The 21266-nt window shown below is 36.1% G+C and overlaps 1 protein-coding gene across 2 annotated transcripts in view; it reads left to right on the top strand.

The window, feature by feature from the left end:
- Nucleotides 1–21266, top strand: part of CNTN5 (contactin 5) — a 320159-nt gene that overhangs the window by 252735 nt on the left and 46158 nt on the right. For both annotated transcript variants that reach the window (XM_017816074.1, XM_017816073.1), the window contains one exon: nucleotides 11366–11486. In XM_017816074.1, coding sequence (XP_017671563.1) covers nucleotides 11366–11486 — 121 coding nt within the window. The remainder of the gene's footprint in view (nucleotides 1–11365; nucleotides 11487–21266) is intronic.

Below are 21266 nucleotides of genomic sequence, written 5' to 3'. Positions count from 1 at the left end.
GTTAACTGCATGAAAAGTCTTGTCAGCTGCAGTCAATTTATTCTTCTTCTTGCCTCTATGGAAGTCATACTGTACTCTTGGTGGATTTGTTTTTTAAAATTTGTGTTTACTTCAATAAGGCTTTTAATTGAACAACATTAGTGATGTATATCTTAGTGTGAAGGTTATAAGCATAGCTATCTTCATTTGAGGAATACAACCATCAAAATGTAGCACTAAATGTATAGGAAGGAAAACTATTTTTTAAATTGCATGAGCTGATCCTGAACAAAATGCTTTTTAATGGAGTATGTTTAAGAAAAATAATATCTTTTGTGTGCATGAAGTCATACATCCATTTTTTCTGCACACGCTGATATTTTGTCAGGTAAAAATACGTTCAGGTTTGCTTTGGTTTTGTTTATTCGTTTTAAAGCCTGACAAATTGAACATTATTTGAATAGGTTCCTGTTAATAACAAAACCACTGTAAACCTCTCATCACTGGTTGCATTATTCATACTTTTACTGTGGCAGACCCAGGTGTTAAGTATGATGAGCATCCCAGTGCTTAATGCAGTGTTATAAAAGCTATCACCAAAGTAACATTTATTTGGGCTGTAGATAAATTTTCACTCACTAAAATTGCATGCTCACTAGCAATTACAATTAAAAGGAAAAGCTTCTCTTAAAAAATCCATATCGCTTTGCTTGTTTTTAAATTATATCTGTAGTTTTGTACCAAAAGATAAGTGTTATCATTTTTCATACTGAGAAGTAATTTTATACAAATAGAAGGTGTTTTTGCTGTTATTTGCTGAGCTATCAAGGATTTAGTACATATAGCAATTTAGGTACTTCAAGGACTTGCCTGGCAAAAAGATAAGTGTGGTAAGGATCTCAAGTTGAACAAAGTTGTGCATGAAGGGAATGTTAAGGGATCAACTGAATTCAACTGGACTGACAGCTCAGACTGCAATCTAGGAAAGGAAATCATCCCAAATGTTGTGTATGCATAACTCCACAGAGCATTTGGTAGAAGAACAATAATGCAGAGGATTACATAAACCTAGAGTCCTTTGGTATCCGTAAAGTCTTACTTTTTCCAACAACAGACTCAACAACATTTTAGTTTCTGTGGCAGATAATCTGTGCAATTAATAGAAACAATTTTGCATGGAAATCTGAATTTCCAAAATTTACTTCTAGCAGCACAGTGAACCCATGAGCACAGAAAATATGGACCTGTCTGTTTTTACAGGATAACTTTCATTTTCTGTCCATTGTGCCAAATCTAGAAGTCGTGTTCAAAACTCTATTCAAAATTTTCTTTTCTGAGATCTCCACTGACCTTAATATTCTCATGGAGGTATCCTTTTTCTATGTAAAAACATCTGATTTTGTCAGTAGATTTTCATCCAACTACTGTTGTTCCAACTCTGCGTTTGAAAGACAATATTGTTTTTATGGCAGCCAAACAAAATGATTTACTGTGGTTATCCGCAGCCTGGTGAACAGTAGCATTGCTTGTGTCCCTCACCTTCACCCACATAAGTACTTTTCAGACTCAGAAAAGTGATTTAGTCTCAAAATCTCCTTGGTCTTTGATCTTAACTTAAACTGCCACGATGGGAAGCAATAAGTACAACTTGTCATGTTATATTTTAGAGTGGTCATTTGTTCACATGGAAGTGAATTGAAATCTACTGCTTCACTTAAAGAAGGCCAGATAAAGATTGGACAATGCATTTAAGTACCATCTAGCACTGGAGACTTCAATCTTATTACCTAGAACCTTTGAAAGTACATAAATTTGCACTTCCCCTAATATTTTCAAGTCACTTCTTGGTTTGTTGTAGTACTTTAAGCATATTTTAGAAGTTAGGATTAAAATTACCTAAGCATTTTCTAACAAGGCAGTGGTAAATTCTACACTACATGGAATCAATTATAACAGCAGGCTGTTAATAACAATGTCTTTCCTCTTTATCCAACGTAAATCTAAACAAGGCTAATTAAATAGGGGCTTTATTTAATAACCTCCTTCCTCCCCACATGAGAAAAACAGCAATAGTTGTCAGAAGTCTTGTAGAAGATACATGCTCTATGCACGGAGAATTTCAGTTCAGGTTAAAGCTGCAATATCAACCTCATTGCTATCAATTTGTTTCACTGTTTGTCACAATCCATTTCTGCTGATGAAAGAGTTTGAACACAGACATTACTGTCTGCTCAAATCTCCTGACATTTCAGCCCTATGCTCATTACCAGATTTTGCCCATTTGTCACACTACAACTATTATATATTTGAGTGACCAGAAGCAGTTTAAAAATAAAAAAAAAAACTTGTCTTTTGATAATACCAATTTCTTTTAAATTCGTGAGGGTACAACATGGAATCAGGATTCCTGAAATTTGTGTTTTATGACTCGTAACTACAAACCAACATCCAGACACAGTATAATACTGTACCATGTGTTGCTTCCATGATATAAAGAGTTCTAGTGAACTGATTGAATTTATATCATGCTGAATTAGAAAGAGACACTCCAAATATTTCCTAGAACTGAACAAGTATGTAAACTGATGCAGGCAAATGCTTGTGGCTTTGGCTATGAATAGAGAGTAAAGAAGAGTGATGATAAGTAAGATCCACTGAGGGGGGACTTTTTGCCCTCTAGAGCTACCTGAAAGGGGTTGTAGCGAGGTGGGGATTGGTGCCTTCTCCCAGCTAACAAGTGACAGGATGAGCAGAAATTACCAGGTTATATCAGGGGAGATTTAGATTAGATATTAGGAAAAAATTCTTCACTGAAAGGGTGGTCAGATGTTGGAACAGGCTACCCGAGGAAGTGGTGGAATCACCAATCCTGAAAGTGTTCAAAAGGAGTGTGGATGATGTTATAGCTGGGGATATAGTGTAATGGTGAACACAGTGGTGCTGAGTTAATGGTTGAATTTGGTGATCTCAGAGGTCTTTTTCAAGTTTAAAAATTCTACAATCTCCTCTATTTAATTTTATTTTGTAGAAGGGAGATAACCAATCATTTTGGAAAGTGGGAGCCTCTTAACATTCCTTAATACCAATTTCTACTAAAAATAATTATAATAAAGAAGTAATGAAATACAGTCAGATAATTTTTACACTGGTTAGTTCTTTAAAGGTATTTTGTACCTTTCCTTGTTTACAAGAAATGTTCTGATACAAAAAATCTTGACAGAAATAACAGATATATCATGACAGTCCATTCTTTCCCCCATTTACTTGCAGCTGATGGATCATTTAACTGCTTGATACAGTGTTATCCTGGGCTATAACAGCACAACAGATTGTTTGAACAACTGATCAATATCAGCCTTCTTAATGCTACAGCCTTCCATTTACAGTTCTGCTGCCTGTTTTACACTTGCAGCTCTGCAACTTTTCTCTCCAGCTTCTGTGACAGTGCTTTCTGGAGCTTTCCTGGCAGTATTTCTCCCTTGCACTCCTTACACTGCTAATCCCCTGGTTTTCTTCTTGAGGCTTTGAACCTTCAAACTCCAATCGTGCTGTTACAGAGAAGTATCATGGGAAGAAGGTCCCACTGTCCTGAAACTCACCCCTACTTCTTGTCCCCTTTCTTCGTCTTTTGTTTTGTAAACCAAGCCACAGCATGCAGCGAATTATATAATGGTCATATAAATACTTCATAAATATTGTCCAAAAATATATGTACGCAAAAGCTTAACAATCACTGTGCAACAACTGCTCTTATTTAGTATATTCTAATTAATATTAACAAATAGGAAGTTTAAGCATGTCCCAAAGAAAAGATTTCAACACTAGGGGAAAAAAAAGGAAAAAACTAATCACCATCATCTTCCTCTTTGACATCTACTGCACTGGAGGGAGCCTCAAGATGAGAATACTCCTTCTGGCTGGACACCAGAAGGAGTCTGATTTTTCTTTTCTCTCTCTCCTCAATGTTTTTTTTTTATTTCTCACCTAGTTGGCTTTCTTTGCTAGAGCTGGTGTGTGCCACCATCTACAGACCCTGCTAATAAATATCTGGCCATGCAATGCTGACACAACACTCTTTATGCAGCAGATTAATGAAATCCCAATCATGTGTCTGTTTTTGTGCTCCGTGTTTTGATGTCTTGACAAAATGGCACATTGTCCTATATGGGTTTTGCTTTCATTGATGTAATTTTCTTCATCACTATCACCACCCTTCCACTCTGAGCATATATGTACCACAATGCTCTCTTTTTCCCCTCTTTCTCCATCTTTGAATAGAAGCTCAGGTAGCACACACTATTAGGTTTTTTCTTCCTTTTTTCTCCTGGTAATAACATCTCAGATACAGAACATGGATTTAGCAGCATGAGTGTAGTGGGCCTTTCTGTCCTGAAGTTTGCCATTTCATAAGCCATGTCTTTTCTCATTCCTTCCCACTCTCAATGCTTTTTCTGTGTTTTATTTAATCCCTAGATTTCACAAAACCACCCCAGTACATGACATACTACCTCACATCTGATACTCATTTATCTTCATCTCTTTTTCTACCTTCCATTGATAAAATTAATCAAACTCATTTGCAGAAATTCAAGCTGCACTTGAGATGCACTTGCAGCATTTCAAGCTGACTCAAATCTGTCAGCAGAGGGGCTCGAGACAAACGCACGCAACCAATGTGATCCGCAAAATGTCGTCTTTATTTACCAAGATGCCCTTTAAATACCGTTACTACACCCTGGCGTGTGATTTCTTCTTCTACATTATTGGCTACATGAAAGTGTTCACAATGTACACATGCCCTATTGACCACTTCTAATTGGATTATGGCAGGTGCTCATACAAGGTGAGAACATATGTTTACCTTTTAGGACTCCACCTTAATCTTGGCACAGATCCTTCTTTGTCTTGGTTTCAGAGCCTGAAGCCATGTTGATTGAGCAGTCTCTTTATTGTCTGTACCTGGTCATATCAAGGCAAAGCCCTCAAAAATGCAGGAGAAATTGCTCACTCAATTCTGCTCTCTCCACACAAATCCTCCCTATCCACTCCCAACCCCCCATCACTCTCTGATGTCCACTCAGCCACCAGTGCTCACCCAAAACAACTGCTTTCATAATGCTTGCCTTGTCTATGCAAACTGCTCAAAAATACTGCCACTGGAAAGGTCCACACTTCTGCTGGATGATTCTTATGGATTCACAAACCTGAAAACCATTTTTTTAACTTCTTATAGACAGGGAAAATGCAACTTGTGTTTTATCAGGTATCCCTCAGTCAACCTGCATCAGCCTGGATATTACTATAGTACCATTATTATTCTACCATTTACCACTATTCACAATAAAATCAATAAAAATTATTTAACCTTCTTTGCTTCAAATGTGTTTATATGATTAAAAGATAGAATTCAGAATATAATTTTCCATTATCACTATATCAACCAAGAAATTTGCTGCTTCTTAGTAGATTAAATATTTGCAATTTGTAATCATCATAAGCAGTACACAGACAAGTGCTGGATGTGTTCAAACCTGAGAATTTGCATGAAATGGCACTTAAATTCTCCTACATGCATTATGGAGAGAATTTGGCTCGAAGCCAACAATCCATCATAATGTACATATAAATTGTCAGCATAATTTAAAAGGACTTTATTGTATTGGGGTTTTTCACTTACTGTTGATGGTACAAAGATAACATTGCATGAGGTTATTCTGTACGATCATTAGTTTCCTTTAAATAAATTCACTAAAAATAAACTCCATTGCTATTCCAATATGGGAAAAAATAAACTCTGAAATAATTTTTCAATTTAATCTAAGTGAATTTCATTAATAAAAGCTGTTTTGCTTAACCAAATAATGAATCAGGAATTCACCTAACCTGAGTGTTACATACAAAATCACCCATATATTTTAAATAATCATTTAAGTTGAATAAGGTATCACAAACAACCCATGTCATTCTTGTTTAGGATCAAATCTCAGTCCTGTTTACTTCCACAGCATTGTTTTACTGCTCTCAGTTTATACAGAATATAACTTTTTCAGTCTTTTTGTAACTCCCAAGCATTCTCCTATATAGAAACCACTTTGTAGGAAAGCATCTTTACCTCTCACTGCCAAGAGATTTAAATGACAGCCAGCAAGCCTTGATAAACCCCTGTAGTCATAGTAAAGAAATTCCTCAAACACCCCCAGACTTTCATCATAAACATTTTCCTGCAATGGCAATCAGTGTTTGCCCACTCTTTTTTTCCCATTGATTTAAGCTTTTTTTGAATCATGATAATTTGTAATAGTCTCACTACTCTTTTTAGGTATATTCTTTCCAAGCAAAGAAACAGTATGTCATCCAGGTTGGGTTCCTAACCTGAATCCTCTGCGCAATAATAGGCAGGTTTTCTTGCCCTCAAGCCTTTATAGTGCAGAAGCTCAGTGTTGCAGGTCACCATGTCATCTCTGCTGACTACGCAGCATTATGAACTTCCTTGGCTTTTTGTCCCTCTTTACAAGATAAATTCAAAGAACTGCAGTTGGACTGTGGAAGGGAGGAATGATTTTCCACAATCAATGTGGAAAACGAGCAGTAAAATGAGCAAATTAAAAGAAAGCTGGGATTGATACAATGACAAGAGATTGATAATTCATATATATATTCTACATATGATTCTGTAGTTTGCACATATGTGATAAACTGTAATAATCAACCCAAAGTGTAATTCTTCCATGGAAGAAGCAGAGAGAAGGGAAAAAGAGACTTACTAGATGTTAGGTATTCTAGTGTGTAACTGTGAGCTCCACTTCAAATGAAGGCAGATTAGAGATGGTTTGTGTGCAAAGCCTTTGGAAGAAAAGGTTGTATACTGAATGGACCACCCTGGTTTAGAGATGAAAACTCAGCAAATGAATGGACAGATTAACAGAGAGGTTTCCTAGCAACTGACTCAGGACAATGAATTCACTCTCATGGGAAGAATAAGTTTAATTCTCTTCGTTCAAAGAACTGTATGTAAAAGTTACTTTATTGCAAAGGCACTCACAAACTCTTAAGATTTATGAAATAGAAAGGAAAAAATCCACATACAACTTCCTCGCTCTGGGAATGTGCAATGACTGAAGAAGTATTAATTCCCCAACAGTAAATTGTCTGAAAGGTGACTTTTTTTTTCCTCAGCGAATCCCCAGCATTAGGGCAATGGGTGCAAAAGACAAATCCAATGAGGTTATTCTTATTGAGCAAGGTATGCATATTATATATTCCTTGGGGACTTTTTGAGTTTGGGGAAGTCTCTCCACATCAAAAGCAAATGTTAATGTATACGTGGCACCAATTTTTGCAAAAAATTCTTTCAAGTAATACCTTACAGGTAAAGCTAGTTAGATATATTGCAGACATGACCATGACTTCAGATAACAGGCCACACTGGAGCAGAGAGAACCATAGATTGACACAACATTCAGCACTGAAGTTGCCCAGAACCACATGAATGGTGTGTTTGGGGGCATAATATGAATGATACAATAATTTGTTGTCTTAGAGAGAAACACTAATCATGACAGATAGCATTGATATCTGTATTATTATTTATTTGCTGTTTAATGAAGACCAGCAGTATGTTCAGTGTTACAGTAGGTCCATAGCTGATGCTGGTCTTGAAGGTTACACTTAACTCTCCTGAAAATCATTGAAGATTGGTTGTTGAACCTATCTGTTTTGTTTTGTCCTAAGTTTTAGCTTCGGTAAAGTACAATATATATTTCACTGAAGTTTATACTGAAAAAATACAAGTACTTTTGGTGTTTGGTTAAATGGGTAATACATGATACTCAGAATACCAAGGAATATGGATTTTTCTAATTAAATACTAATTTGAAATAGTGCACTTCTTGCAAAATATTACCTGTCACAGAAGAGCAAACAGCTTTTAAAAATGTACACTTAATAGTGTCAAAATTTAGATGTGGACAAAGAAATTTAAACACCAAAAATTTTAGCTTCAAGTAAAATTTGGACCATGTTGTTGCTGATACATCAGGCTGTTCTAACTCATTTTAGTCCAGGTGAGAGATCTTTCTACACTGTTTACATCCATGTCACGCAGTTTTTGTCTTCTCAAAGTGGAGGGTATGTCTCTGGTTTTGTTGAAGCATCACATCTTTTTCCAGTGAGAGAAGACTAAAAGCAGACGTTAGATACTTTTCTTAATGGAGTCTCAGCTGCATTCCCATTTAGCAGATTTTTTTAAACTGAATTTAATCACTGAAGTTTAAGCATCACTGCAATGACAAGGTGCAGAGATTTTCTCAAGATGTAGAAGGCCAGCACATTGGTTTAACCTCCTTCAGACCCTGCAACTCCTGCCTATAACCTGCCACTACAGGATAAATTACTCAGCAAAATAATCTGTCTTCCATGACTTGGAAGAGTCTGTAAAACTAATAAAGACCACTTTATAAATGCTACTGAACAGCAGTAATGTGGTATTCTTTTAGGGGTCCTGGTCAAACATAGCTCTTACTTATCTAAATGTAAGCTAAAATGTCTCATTATTTCCCATGATCAAGAATCTAATGTCTGAGCATATATCCATCTGTATTAAACAAAGTGAGTTTAATATCTTTCCACTCACACATCCTCAGCAATGCTGGCTGCACATCCTGTTATGCTGCAACAAAAGTGTTTCATGGGGATCTGTTGTACTGCACTGCTCTCCACTTACAGCAATGATTCTTTCAATTGCTGCTTGTCTGCCCAGTTACACAGGTATGCAGATGAAATACATATATTTTTCCTGATAAGAATATTCGGATCCACACTGTCATGAACTCTCTGAACCTGAAGTTAGAGTGACAGGCAAGTATTTTAACAGCTCCTGAGCAATGAAATCAGACAGTTGCTATCCATTATGCTATTCCTCCCACTTAAAAACAAAACAGACATTAAATGTAAGTTACCCTCAAGAGAGGACAAACGTGGACTGATTCTGGTCTTATTCTAATAACTAAGGCTTTGTACAAAGATCACTAATCATCTAGAGCAACCCATGTTTGAATAGCTAGTAAATGCTGCTGTGTTAGATGACTTTAAAAAATTATATCCTGAATTTGACTCCTGGTAGGAGTGTATTCTCTTGTTTTGCATTTTGATCTGTAGATAACTCAGATATTCTTTTCCACTGCTGTGATTTCTGATATGCCAGAGCAAGAATATAGGAATTGCATTATGGCCTGACTGGTCTAAGTATCTTCCCTCCAGCAACATCATTATCTAGGCCATTTCAGAAGGCAAAACACTCCCATGGTAATCATGCTCTTAGATCTACAGGGTTATTAAGCTATAGATCATGCCTATATTCACTCTGGTCTCAGAGGCAGCCTTGATGTCCCACCTCTCTTTTCCTTCTTTGCATGTGAATATCCTTCAGTAAAGATTTTGCCTTAGTGCTACATGGAATATTATGGCAATTTTAGTTCCAAAAATGCAAATGAAGAGAAGAATGGCTGAAGAAGTTATGCCAAGATATGCTGAAAAGGAATTCTGCTGCCTAAAAAAGAAAAAACTAAATTATAGAAGATTGGATCTTGAAATGAATCCTATTTCCTTTTTCATTAATGACCTTGGCATCAGAGATAAAAGTATGCAAATGACAATTGTATGGTACAAAATTGGACGTCTTACCAATACAGCAGATGATGAAATTAACTGATGGGAACAGATAAGAAATGTAATACTACAAACCACAAGGTCATCCACACATGAATGACTGGTTATAAATTGGGAGCTCCTAAATTGCAAATGATTGAGAAGGATAAAGATTTGAGTGTATCTACATGAGCACAGAATAAGAATGTGCCAAAAAAAAAAGCAAATATGAAACTAGGTCAGTGACAAATTTCCAGTACAGCTAGAGAAGTATCAACATTAACATTCCTAGTAGGACTCTATTTTGAATGCAGGGTACAATTCTACTCACTCAGGATCAAAATTACTCAAATTAGAACCATTGCATGGGACAAAAACATATAATTCAAGGAAAGACCCATTACATGGGACAAAAACATATAATTCAAGGAAAGACCCATTACATGGGACAAAAACATATAATTCAAGGAAAGACCGTCAATCTCTGCTTGGTTAGCAAGGAAAACAAAATCTGAAAAAGGAAATGCCTACACTCAATAAATATTTCTTAAAGTGAAACACCGAGGAGGTGCATATAAATATTCAGGTATTGTACAAATTAATTAAGGTTCATGTATTGTACAAATTAACAGTGGTAAGATAATTTAGAAATATTTGCAAGACATTTTATCTATCCTTGGCTAATACACTAAAAGCATTTCCATTTGACTATTAAGAGAAAAAAAAAATGCTTTGAAATGAACAAAAGTACTTCTGGCAATTTGCCAAAATTTTTCGTGTTTGTATTGAATCAAAAACTTTTAAGCATATCTAGGACATGTAATTGAGGAAGTAAACTGCTATTACTATACTATGTGGTCAGTGTGAGTGCTGTTTCCCTGAGCAGTGACTATATTAAATCAACAATATATATGGACTTGGGTTCCCTATATCTGATGGAGCAACACTTATTGTCTCCAATAAGTTTGGATATAACAATGATTTTGTACATTCAAAATCTCATATTATTTCTCGAATTTATGAAATAATGTAGAGATCCTTAGCAAAGCCATTTATTCTCCAGAAATCTATTGTACTTTCAAATTTTCTCTTTTATGCTCATAATTTTGGGGTATTGTAATCACTGTTTGATAAAATTCTAAAAAATAAAAATTTGAACTGGTTCTCTTTTTATATACATTTTGCATGTTTCAGATTTAAATACATACAGATTTCAACAGGAAGGATGAGAATCTGTTCATATTTTCTCAATACATTTAACATTAACTTCCTCTACGTTAATAAAAATCAATCAATATTATCTTTAAAATTATCTTAATTTCATCACAGTAGTGAGACATAATGTCTCTGCATTGTAGGGAAGAGTAAGAGGAAGAAAGTTCTGAAATTCTAAGAGGACTTTTTCAATACCAAGGATGGCATCCAAACTATTTCTGTTTATCTCCTTAATGAATTTCTTTGTGTTAGTTTGGAATAATTCTCTTAGAATGTGTAAATATGCACAATGTGCTTTAAGCAAAGTCAAAGTTATTAGAAACCTGAAATCCTCTTCTTTAATCCCTATTAATAATTGTATAAATGCAGTGTTCTCATAATCCTCACAAGAGGGTATTAGGGTACATACATTTTGCAAGATGAAAGCTGCATTCAAGAGTTGTTCAAACCTTACAAAAACACCCTTGTGAACTACCTTGAACACAGATTCACTGAGTTTTAAACTAGCATTTCATCCCTGTTTCAGCAAGCGTCCTCTGCAGATTTAATGATCAGGAACATCCTCTTGATGCACGCTGGGAGATACGGTTGCAGGGTCCAGACTGCAGCAGATACCGTGTCAGATGAGACGGAGCTGCTTGTTAGGGGTAAGTATGCTTGTGGTGCCCCCCTGAAAACACAATCACCAGACAATGTTGTACCAGGGAATTTAAATATATGGGCTTCAGGGACGCCTCTGCTTAGTCCTAGAATTTTATATTATTGAAACCGTTTGTGATTAACCTACTGTCTTTGAAAATAGTTTCACCATATACTGACCTGCTGATATTGCAAAGAGAAACAAAAGACAGTTGGTTAATGAACATGGTTTTAAGAGAGGTAGAAGCACAGAAGGTATTCCAGATTAACTAAAAATGCAGACAATTAGCATCCACAGACCTGTGGAAGGTAGGTATAATGAGTTCTGTGCTTTTTTGTGTGATGCTTTTACATTTCATCTTATGGTCAAGCCATTCTTTCAGGTTTAGCAGTTAACAAATATTCATTTACTTTCTAAGAGGAAACTTTGGTAAAATTATGGATGTGAACAATGAAAAAAAACCCCATAATATGGCAAGAATTTGGGTTTTTTCACACATGGAGTTGTGACCACCAACTGCTGACTGCATCTTTAGACCCAGTCCTGTAATCTGTCAAATTGCTTTACCTGTCATTTAACATTCCTGATTATGCACAGGAACAGAGTCCTTTTCCTGCAGGATCATAGATCATATCAAGAATATCAACTAGTTTAAAATAAAGAAGGGCACTAACACATATGTGCATTCCATTAAGCAGAGTATTTCTGCATTCTGGACCATTTGTGTGTGTGTGTGTGCTCAGTGCCTGATGGGATATGAGGACTTGCATCCACTTACTGGCATTACAACTGGTTGGTCCTGCAATGTCAAGAGAGATGGATGCCTGCTAGGTAGCACAGCAGGGTAGCCTTATTGTGGATTATACATTTTTTGAAAGAATAAATCAAGGTAGATATTTTATTAACATTTTAAAATCTCCAGATAAAAAAATAATCAGAACTATCTGGATATTATAATCTTTCAAAAATACTTATTTTATCACATTCCACAACATCTTTAGACTTGATGTGTTCCTATCCATCACTTTTAGGACAAATATATGCCTTAAATGATAAAGAATGTTTCTGGCTGACTGCAGGGCTCTTCATATTTTGATGAAAGTAATTGTTAAATATTTCCACAAAGACACTTTGAAGACCGTCAGATTTCTATGAGCTATGACACTATTGGGATGGTGGTATTCAGTTGACTCATCACAGACATTTAATACCATTTTAGCTGCCTTATAAAATCTGATTCATCCTTGTGGGTTATGCAAGACCTTATGTGTCACCTTTGGTCTGTCTCAGACAGGAGCTGGAGGCTGTATGCATAGGCAAGGCAATCTCAACTTTAATGCCATTGAACTTCGTAAGGACAAAAATCTCTTAGTCATTATGTAGGATAGACTGATCACAAAAATATTTTTTAAGAATACTGGTTATATAAATTAGTTTATTGAATTTGCTCTACAAAATAAAAGCTTCTCTGAGTAAGGGGTTTGAGATTAAAAAAAAAAAAAGCACTGTAAGCAGTACCAGAATGTATTTATGTGTGTCTCATTAGCATGTCACCATGCTGTTGAAATAAAAACTATAACTGCTTTGTAATGAAATTTAAATTCAAATGTACTTTGCTTACAATTTTCTCCTTTTCTTGTTTCCATGTTTGCATCACTTTCAGAAAATGATTTGTACTGTGTAACAGCTTTTGTCCTGATATAAAATTTGGTTTTCATGAAATTATAGGATATGGTTCCTTTGCTGAAGTCGTTAATTTCCTTAAGATATCTGTAAAATCTATATAAATGAGGGCAATAAGGTCCTACAGTGTCAGTATTGCTTTCACCAAGCAATGTAGGATGGTTTTGTTTTGTATTGCAGAAAATGTTTAAAGTACATTCAGTGTAGAGTTAGTAATGACTAGTCCTTATAGGCTTCATCAGTTCAAAAATCCAAAATATTTATGAGAATCTAATCTATCTCTCCTTATACTTTTACAGGAACTTCGTTTTCATTTCAGTATCTCTAATTCCTTTTTCTCCCCCTATTTCAGCCTATAGATGCACTCAGTGGTGTGCAGTTTAACACTGATGATCCCAAACTGCAGCACCTTTCAAAATTCTTTAGTTTTAGCTTTTGGTGATACAGGACATTGTTTAGGAGAAGATAGCAGCAGAAACAGATGTTTCAATAAATATTTCTGTAAACTCTGAAGGATTCCACCTGACAAATGAAGTCATCATCTATGAAGAAAACCCATTCCCACTGTGCAGTCAAGTCTGTAATCCAAAGCTGTATTATTCTTTATATTCAGTATAGTTTCTAGTTAAAATTTCATTTTGTGCATGTTACAAAACATCCTTTTGCTTTAAATGTTACAGCCTTTGACCAAACTGAATTAGCAGAAGCTTTGTTATGAACTCTTACATATACTGATATGCAAACTTACAGCACATCCTTGTTCTGACCTTGCTCTCTCTCCTTTTCCTCCTGCAGAAAATGCCAGTGTTGAATACTGATAATATCATACCAGCCTATAACAGCATTTCAATCATTACTTATATTGTGAGGTTCATCTGGTATTTTTAATATATCATTGTAATTCTTTCTTGAAAAATTGTTCTGCTTACAACATTTCTACAGAAAATAAATTGACATACAGAATAAATTAAAATAATCTCATTTTCCCTCCTTTAGATATTTGTGAATATCAGAATTACTGCTATTAGCAAATTGACTAAATTTATACTTAATTATGCATTCAACTGCTTCATTATTTTTAATCCAAGGACTGTTTTGCAGAACTTAATTAGAAGTGACTTGTTGCAGTCTCCTCAGATAGAGGAAGGAGAAACAAACTCTTTTCAGACTTCTGTTGCTCCTAACTATTATTGTGATCTTTAACAGACAGACATTCACCACCATTTACTGTGGGGAAAGCATGGAGTATCCTTAAATCATATTTATCTTTTTTGAAACTAATTTTGCTAGTTACTCTATTGGAATTTGCTTTGAATACATGCCAGGGAACTAAAAGGGTCATTATTTTTGCCCTTGTTCTTCTTGGCTCTGCATTATACAGTGGAAGTGAAATTACAAAAATACCACCCATGAAAGACTATATGGAGAACAGAGAATGAATAGTGCCACATAAATCTCAATTCCTTTGAGTCTAATTACTTACAAGAAGGCAATTAATGGTGCAAGAAGATTTCTGAATTTACTACATATGTACTATATGTGTGTGCATGTGTGCACGTCTGTATAAGTGTGAAAAACAAATAAAGTTAAGACAGTACCAAGTTTCTATTCTGCAACTTTCCACAACGTTACAAAATTTTTAACCCAAAATTTAAATTTTCAAATTCACTACCCCACAGGTCATGAATTTAGGTAAGTTGCAGTGAAATACATGTCTAATATTATTTCAATAATTATTTTAACGTAGGAAATCTCTTTCAGGAACATTTCATAAGTATATATGAAAAGATATTCTAGATCATGCTTGGACAAAATCAGGGTTCAAGTCCCATCAGCACTTACTACTCGAACATAAATACTTCTCTAAATGCTTTGAAAGTGTGATTAAACTATGTATATCAAAGTAAGAAAAAATTTTTAGTGTTCTTTAGCAATTTCTTTTTTCTAATGCTACCAATAACTTGAATTGTGGATTTCATTAAGAAGAGATGTTTTGCTAGCAGCTGGGCCTGTCAGGTAATACATTAGCTCTCCAGCTTAAATGTCTTGCATTTTAATCTTGGAGTGGGTTGTGAATGAGAAGTATTCTGGTAGTCTTATGCTAGTCAACAGTGACTTGCAAAGGTGAGCTGTCCTGACATACCTGACATCATTTGTTTATATTCAGGAAGGCTATTACTGAACTTGCAAAAGCATTTCCTCTCCAAAATATAGCTCAACAAAATTCTTTGCAATTCATCATCACAAGATGTTTTTATTATTAGGTACCTAAAAAAATAAGTCATGATCTTTTATTTATCCATCTGAGATCCGTGATCCCCTCTAGATATGCACATTGATTCTTTGGAGGTCCCCAGAGAGGTCCATTACTCTCTGAATATGGGGAGGATGAGAGAGAGAATTCAGATCAAAGACCAGAATTGATTTAAGGCAGAAGAGGCAGTGCCAATCACTTACAACTTAGCTCAGCAACTGCAATGGACATCTACGAGGTAGGATATCTCTTTTTATCTGTCTCAGACCCAGACTCAAAAACACAGTTTCTCCTTAAGAGCATGCTATACCTGCAGGTAGTTGTTAGGTGGGATCAGGGTGTGTTCCAGCCTCTTTCTGAGGCAGAGGAGCCAGGAACACAGAAATCAGGTGACGAGCAAATGAGCACCTGGATGTGTAGGGCACAATTTAGGGCATCTCCAGCAACCCAAATATTTGCTTCTGTCATTGAGTTTAGTCCTGCTCTAAAATTGAACAGAGATTACCTCAGGGGAACCTGTGTCAACAGCTTCAGCCAACACACTGAACTGTGCATTGGAAAAAGTTAAATAAAAGGTACGCACCCTCTGCACCAGATTTGCCCTCCATCAGGGCAATGATGCAGATAGTGCTAAAACCTTGAATGCCACTGCAATATTTTTCTGGAAGACAATCATCAGAGCCCATAAAGGCAGAAGAAGGTGTATATAGGCCTCAAGGACACCCAGAAGAGAACACAGAGTCTGGTAACTACTCTGGCACCAGGCCTGCACAAATGTGCTACTTCAGTGCAAGCCCATAACAGGAATTATGTATGTCTGATGATCAAAGAAATAGGTTTACTGGAAATGAATGAATACAACAAAAATCACAGCTATGGACTTACATTCCTGATACCCAAGTCATTGCCTGATTTCACTTCATTTGTCTTTTGTTGTTTGCTCACCCAAGGAAAATAAGTGCAGAATACCTGTTTGCAATGAAAGCAAGAATGTTTACAGGAGAATATAGATATTTGCTACACAATCAACAAATGTTTTCCTCAGAACATGAAGTCAAAAGCTATTTAAGAAGCAGAAGTGATTTATGATTTTTATGAATGTAAACCCTGTCCTTGACATCAATCCAAGAATAGGTTTCTCACGTCATGTGCTTTGTTTTGTCTGGCTACCAGCCCTTGATTATCCACCCAGATCTTCAACTTGCAGTGAATAGTAGCAGACAAGCATATTAGCAGAATGTTACAGCTGGGTTGGTTTTCCATCTATCATTGGCACACCAGTGGTTGAGCTGTCTCTGTACTGATTTTTCACAAAAAAGTGATTACCAAAGCAGAAGGCTCTAACATAGGATAAATATGCATGTCGTGTTCTGACACTAATGATATGATCACAAACATGGTTACCAAACACCGCAGTACCAGCCAGGAGACTTGCCTCTCACAGATGTCTCAGGTGATCTTGGAGCCAGCAATGTGTCATCTTTCCTCGAGACAATACCTGCTTGGTGAATTAATTTGGTTTTTAAAGCATATCTTCCAAAAAATTGCTTATTTCATTCTTATTTCCTCACCTGTTGAAATCTGAGGCTATCTGTACTTTCATATTTTCACTACAATGGATATCTTCATGATCCTGTGTTTCCACCATGTTTCACTGTAAAGACATTTAGAACATCAAATACTTATATCATGGAAAGGTTGACACCGTGGAGAGGCTGACCCTTATTACCTTGCATTGATGCAATTAGCTACACTTAAAAAGGTCAACAGTATTTTTCAGTTTGTCTCATCAGTGCAAAATCTATTACTCATAGTCTGGGAGTTTTTGAACACCAGCAGAAGACATAGGTAGAGTAAAAGGCTACTTTTGGCAAAAAGTATCCGTTTGCTCTTAAAACACACAATTTCTAATGAACTCATTTGAAGCTCTGCTTTGTCACAGGCTACAATAAAGAAAAAATTGAGTAAAAATCTCCTGCCGAAGTCAGTTATTGCATACTCCTTGCTCTTTCTTCTGCAAGTTTCTAGGGTTGGCTGGAGAAAAGCATCTGTAGTTTAGCAAAGAAAAATAGGGGAAGTTGGGAACACCACGCAACAGTCTAACATGCTTTCACAAAGGCCATCATGCCAATAGTCAGTTAAGAGCAGAGATCCCATTCACATTCACTGATGCGAGTAGTAGTCCTGATTTAGCAGTAGTTTCCAAGAACACCAAGGATTTTCTTTCAGATTAGAGGATCAATGCAAAACTTGTCATGATACTCATCTCATCTGGATGGGGACAGTGCTTCAAACATGTAGAACAGAGTGAGTGATTTTTGCTATATTAACCTCCATATTGTTGGAGGTGATAGTGATATCACAAGCACCAATGTAGTTACTTTTCACAGTTACCCCTTTCATGCATCACATTTCTTTTTAGAAGCATCATGACTGAGTTAGGAACACAAGGTTGTGAAGTTAAAGGATTTTTTTATATCCGTGAAAGCTGCAGTGCCTAATCAATGGTGCCAAGTTTTCAGTATTTTAACATTTATTTAATAAATGAAAGCTTTTTATCATAATAAATTACTTGTTTTGGTAACATTAAATAGTCAAATTAATTCCATCACTTCTTATTAGTCTTGTTTGTAAGTAGCATTGGTTTCAAGCTACTCAGACAGATGTTGGATGCTGCATTACACACTGCCTTACAACAGTCTGTGGAGCAGCTAGGTCATCTCCAAACTATCTTTCTTTAAGATTTCTCCACCTACTTGCAAAGGAGCAAAGAGTACCAGTCCCAAAATTACTTATTCAGTGTTCGACTTTCTGCAATGTATACAGTGTAAACAAAGGTACCAAAGGTTTACACTACAAGGTAACTTAGTCTGAGAGAGTGTAGCAAAGAAGATGACCATTAGGTCTTTGCAAGGGAACTACAGCAATGCGGTAGCCAGGCAAGTTTGTTCAAGTTTTGAATTTGAAAAGCTAACTAACAAAATGTGCCATCTTCTATAACAAAAAAATATTTCAAATAAATAAAATGGAGAGAAATTATTTATGCATGTATCCTTTATTCATCAGTGATCATGTTAAAGATCATTTCAGCACATCTAGTCCTTTTAATAATTTATATGTTTATATAGTTATATATATAGACATATCACTCCTTATAACTACCTGAAAGGAGGCTGTAGTGAGGTGGGGGTCAATCCCTTCTCCCATGTAACAAGCATCCAGCTGAGAGAAAATGGACTCAGGTTGTATCAGGGGAGGTTTATATTAGATATAAGGAAAATTTCTTTCCTGAAAGGGAAAGAAAGGCAGCATGGAAAGGCCCAAAAGGCAGCATTGGAATAGGCTACCCAGGGAAAAGGAGGAATCCCCAGTCCTGGAAGTGTTCAAAAGCCATATGGATGTGGAATTTGAGGACATGGTTTGGTGGTGAATACAATGGTGTCAAGTCAATGATTGGACTCAATGATATTAGAGGTCTTTTCATACCTTAATGATTTTATGATTCTATTATTTTATAAAATAATTTTATAAGAATATTTTATATAATACATATCTATTATAAAATATGCTTTAGAAGAAATTGAAAGATAAATAAATTATTGGTTTCAGTTATATTACAAATACACCCCTGCTCTCTAAGTATTAATACACTTAACTTTGCTTCCAGAACTATTTCATTTATCTACATTTAAGGATTTTAGTGGATTTAGATGCCAATTATTTTTTGGGTATCTTAATAATAGTTTGTTCACCATTGTTCACTTTTATTATCTTTTTCACTCTTACTGCTCAAATTGTGTTTTATGTTGTTATGGATGTCAACAGACATTGTGTCTTTCTAGAGAAAAGAAAAGAAAGTCCAGTCCTCTTAATTCTCTGCATCAATATTTTACACCCTTGGAAAGTCATTAGCATATACAAAGCTAATTAATACAATACAAATATTACTACAAAAAAAAAATGGCAGGAAGATTCTTTAAAATTTAGTGGAAAATCATCTTCCCTTTACCATATATAACATGTATTTTAAGACTGTGCCTTAGGAGCTAACTAAATGCACTGTGCATGCCTACTGTGAGTAAAATGAGCATTAAGATCAAACAACTACCTGGAAGCTGCAAGATCTTGAAATAGAGCAGAGAGCAATCCTGGAGTGTGAAGGGATGAAAGTCTTTGTGACTACAATCTGTGATATAAGAGTACATATTTTGTGGTCTACAAATAAAATAAAAAGGTTAAAGCTATTAATCTTGTAGACTGGCAAAGCTACCAACCTAAGCAACAAATCCGCTTTCATGCTGTATTTTTTTAGAAGCAATGTTTCCTCTGAACTCCACTGACCTGGAGCAAATATAACGGAGGAACTGCTGGTTAGGTTGACCACCCGGCTCCTTTCTGTTGTGATATTGCCAATAAAACTTAAAGACAAGCACTTGGGTTTAAAGGCCTTCAAACACAACGTTATTAAATGGAACGTAAACAAGGTCAGCAGATTCTTGTTGGTCCTTGAAATTATGTTTGAGCTGTAACAAAGGCCAGGAAGATGCCTTGAGCACAGACCCCATTAATTGGACTCACAGAATGCGTCCATAAGACAGAACTGCTCCCTGAGGCCAATGGGTACAACAGAGTTCCTATCTACACAGTTACATTCCCAGTCCCCCTCCCCTCAGGATGGGCATGATATATTGCCTGTTAGGATCTGCCCTGGTCCACAGTAATCCATTAACTGTGCCAAAGCATTGGTTGGAAAATCATAATTTCACGGGGTTGACATTGTGATAGGGGCTGGCTGACACCAGAAGAGCACATAGGATCAGGACCAGAGCTCAGATCTGTACTTTGGCCACTTCAGTGTATCAACTAAAACATTTACAATGCTGGAAGATAGTATATTACTGTAACGGAGCATCAGTCCTTTAGCCCATAGACTCCAGATCAAAATATTTCTAGCAATTTGATCTTGTAACAGGACCTTTTTTTCTATAATATTTTTAATGGTATGAAAGGGAAAGAGATTCATATGTTTAAAATATTTTTTTCAAAGAGTTTAAAAAAGATCCTTTGTTCTAAGAAGCTTTTTAAAAACATCAATTTAGTTCATACCTATAACTTCAATCAAAACAGTGCCTGGAAACAAGTACTAAAATATAGATGAGATTTAGTGATGTTTATTAACTCAGTGCTTGAAAGAGACACATGTAGTCCTGGGGGTGCTGATGCACACACTATGACTGCAGAGAGTGAAGGAAACAGCATGGACCAGAAATAGGACAGCTGGCAAGGGATGCCCTATAGCGCTAAAGGTAGTCAGCAGGCCATGACAAGGAAAAAGACATTTCCAAAACTCAGTCTATTACTGTATTTGGGACCTTCTAGCAATGTCATTCATGATGCAATTCATAGCTTACTAGTGCTTTTACACCTTAAGTGAAATTCACGTTCCCTGCATTGTCCACACATTTTGTGTCAAGTTACAACTGCCACTACACAAATATACGGCTCAGAGGTTATGGACTGCAGTCTGGAATCTGAGCTCACAACAATCATCAGCCTCTCAAGATTGCCTCATCCAAATTCACTATTTTTAAGTTAGAACAAGGCAGAGAAGTTATCAGGGCAAAGGAGCACAACATGACATAGGTAACACTAAAGAACTTCTCGGGCATGACACCAGGGATTTCTCTTGACCCTCATCCCTGAAGTGAGTCGAGAGTATTCAGACTGCAATAGTCAATCAACTTCTTCTCTTTCTTACCTTCCAACCTTGAGTCTAATCTTCCTGTCCATCCTGGTGCTCACTGGGTTACAACCTGTCCATCTCCCCTAGGCCCTTATATACCTTATAGG

The sequence above is a fragment of the Lepidothrix coronata genome, unplaced genomic scaffold (genome assembly GCF_001604755.1).
Source record: "Lepidothrix coronata isolate B3197 unplaced genomic scaffold, Lepidothrix_coronata-1.0 Scaffold53, whole genome shotgun sequence".
Taxonomy (NCBI): domain Eukaryota; kingdom Metazoa; phylum Chordata; class Aves; order Passeriformes; family Pipridae; genus Lepidothrix; species Lepidothrix coronata.
The sequence above is the reverse complement of the archived record's forward strand: the minus strand, read 5'-3'. Positions and strand labels throughout refer to the sequence as shown.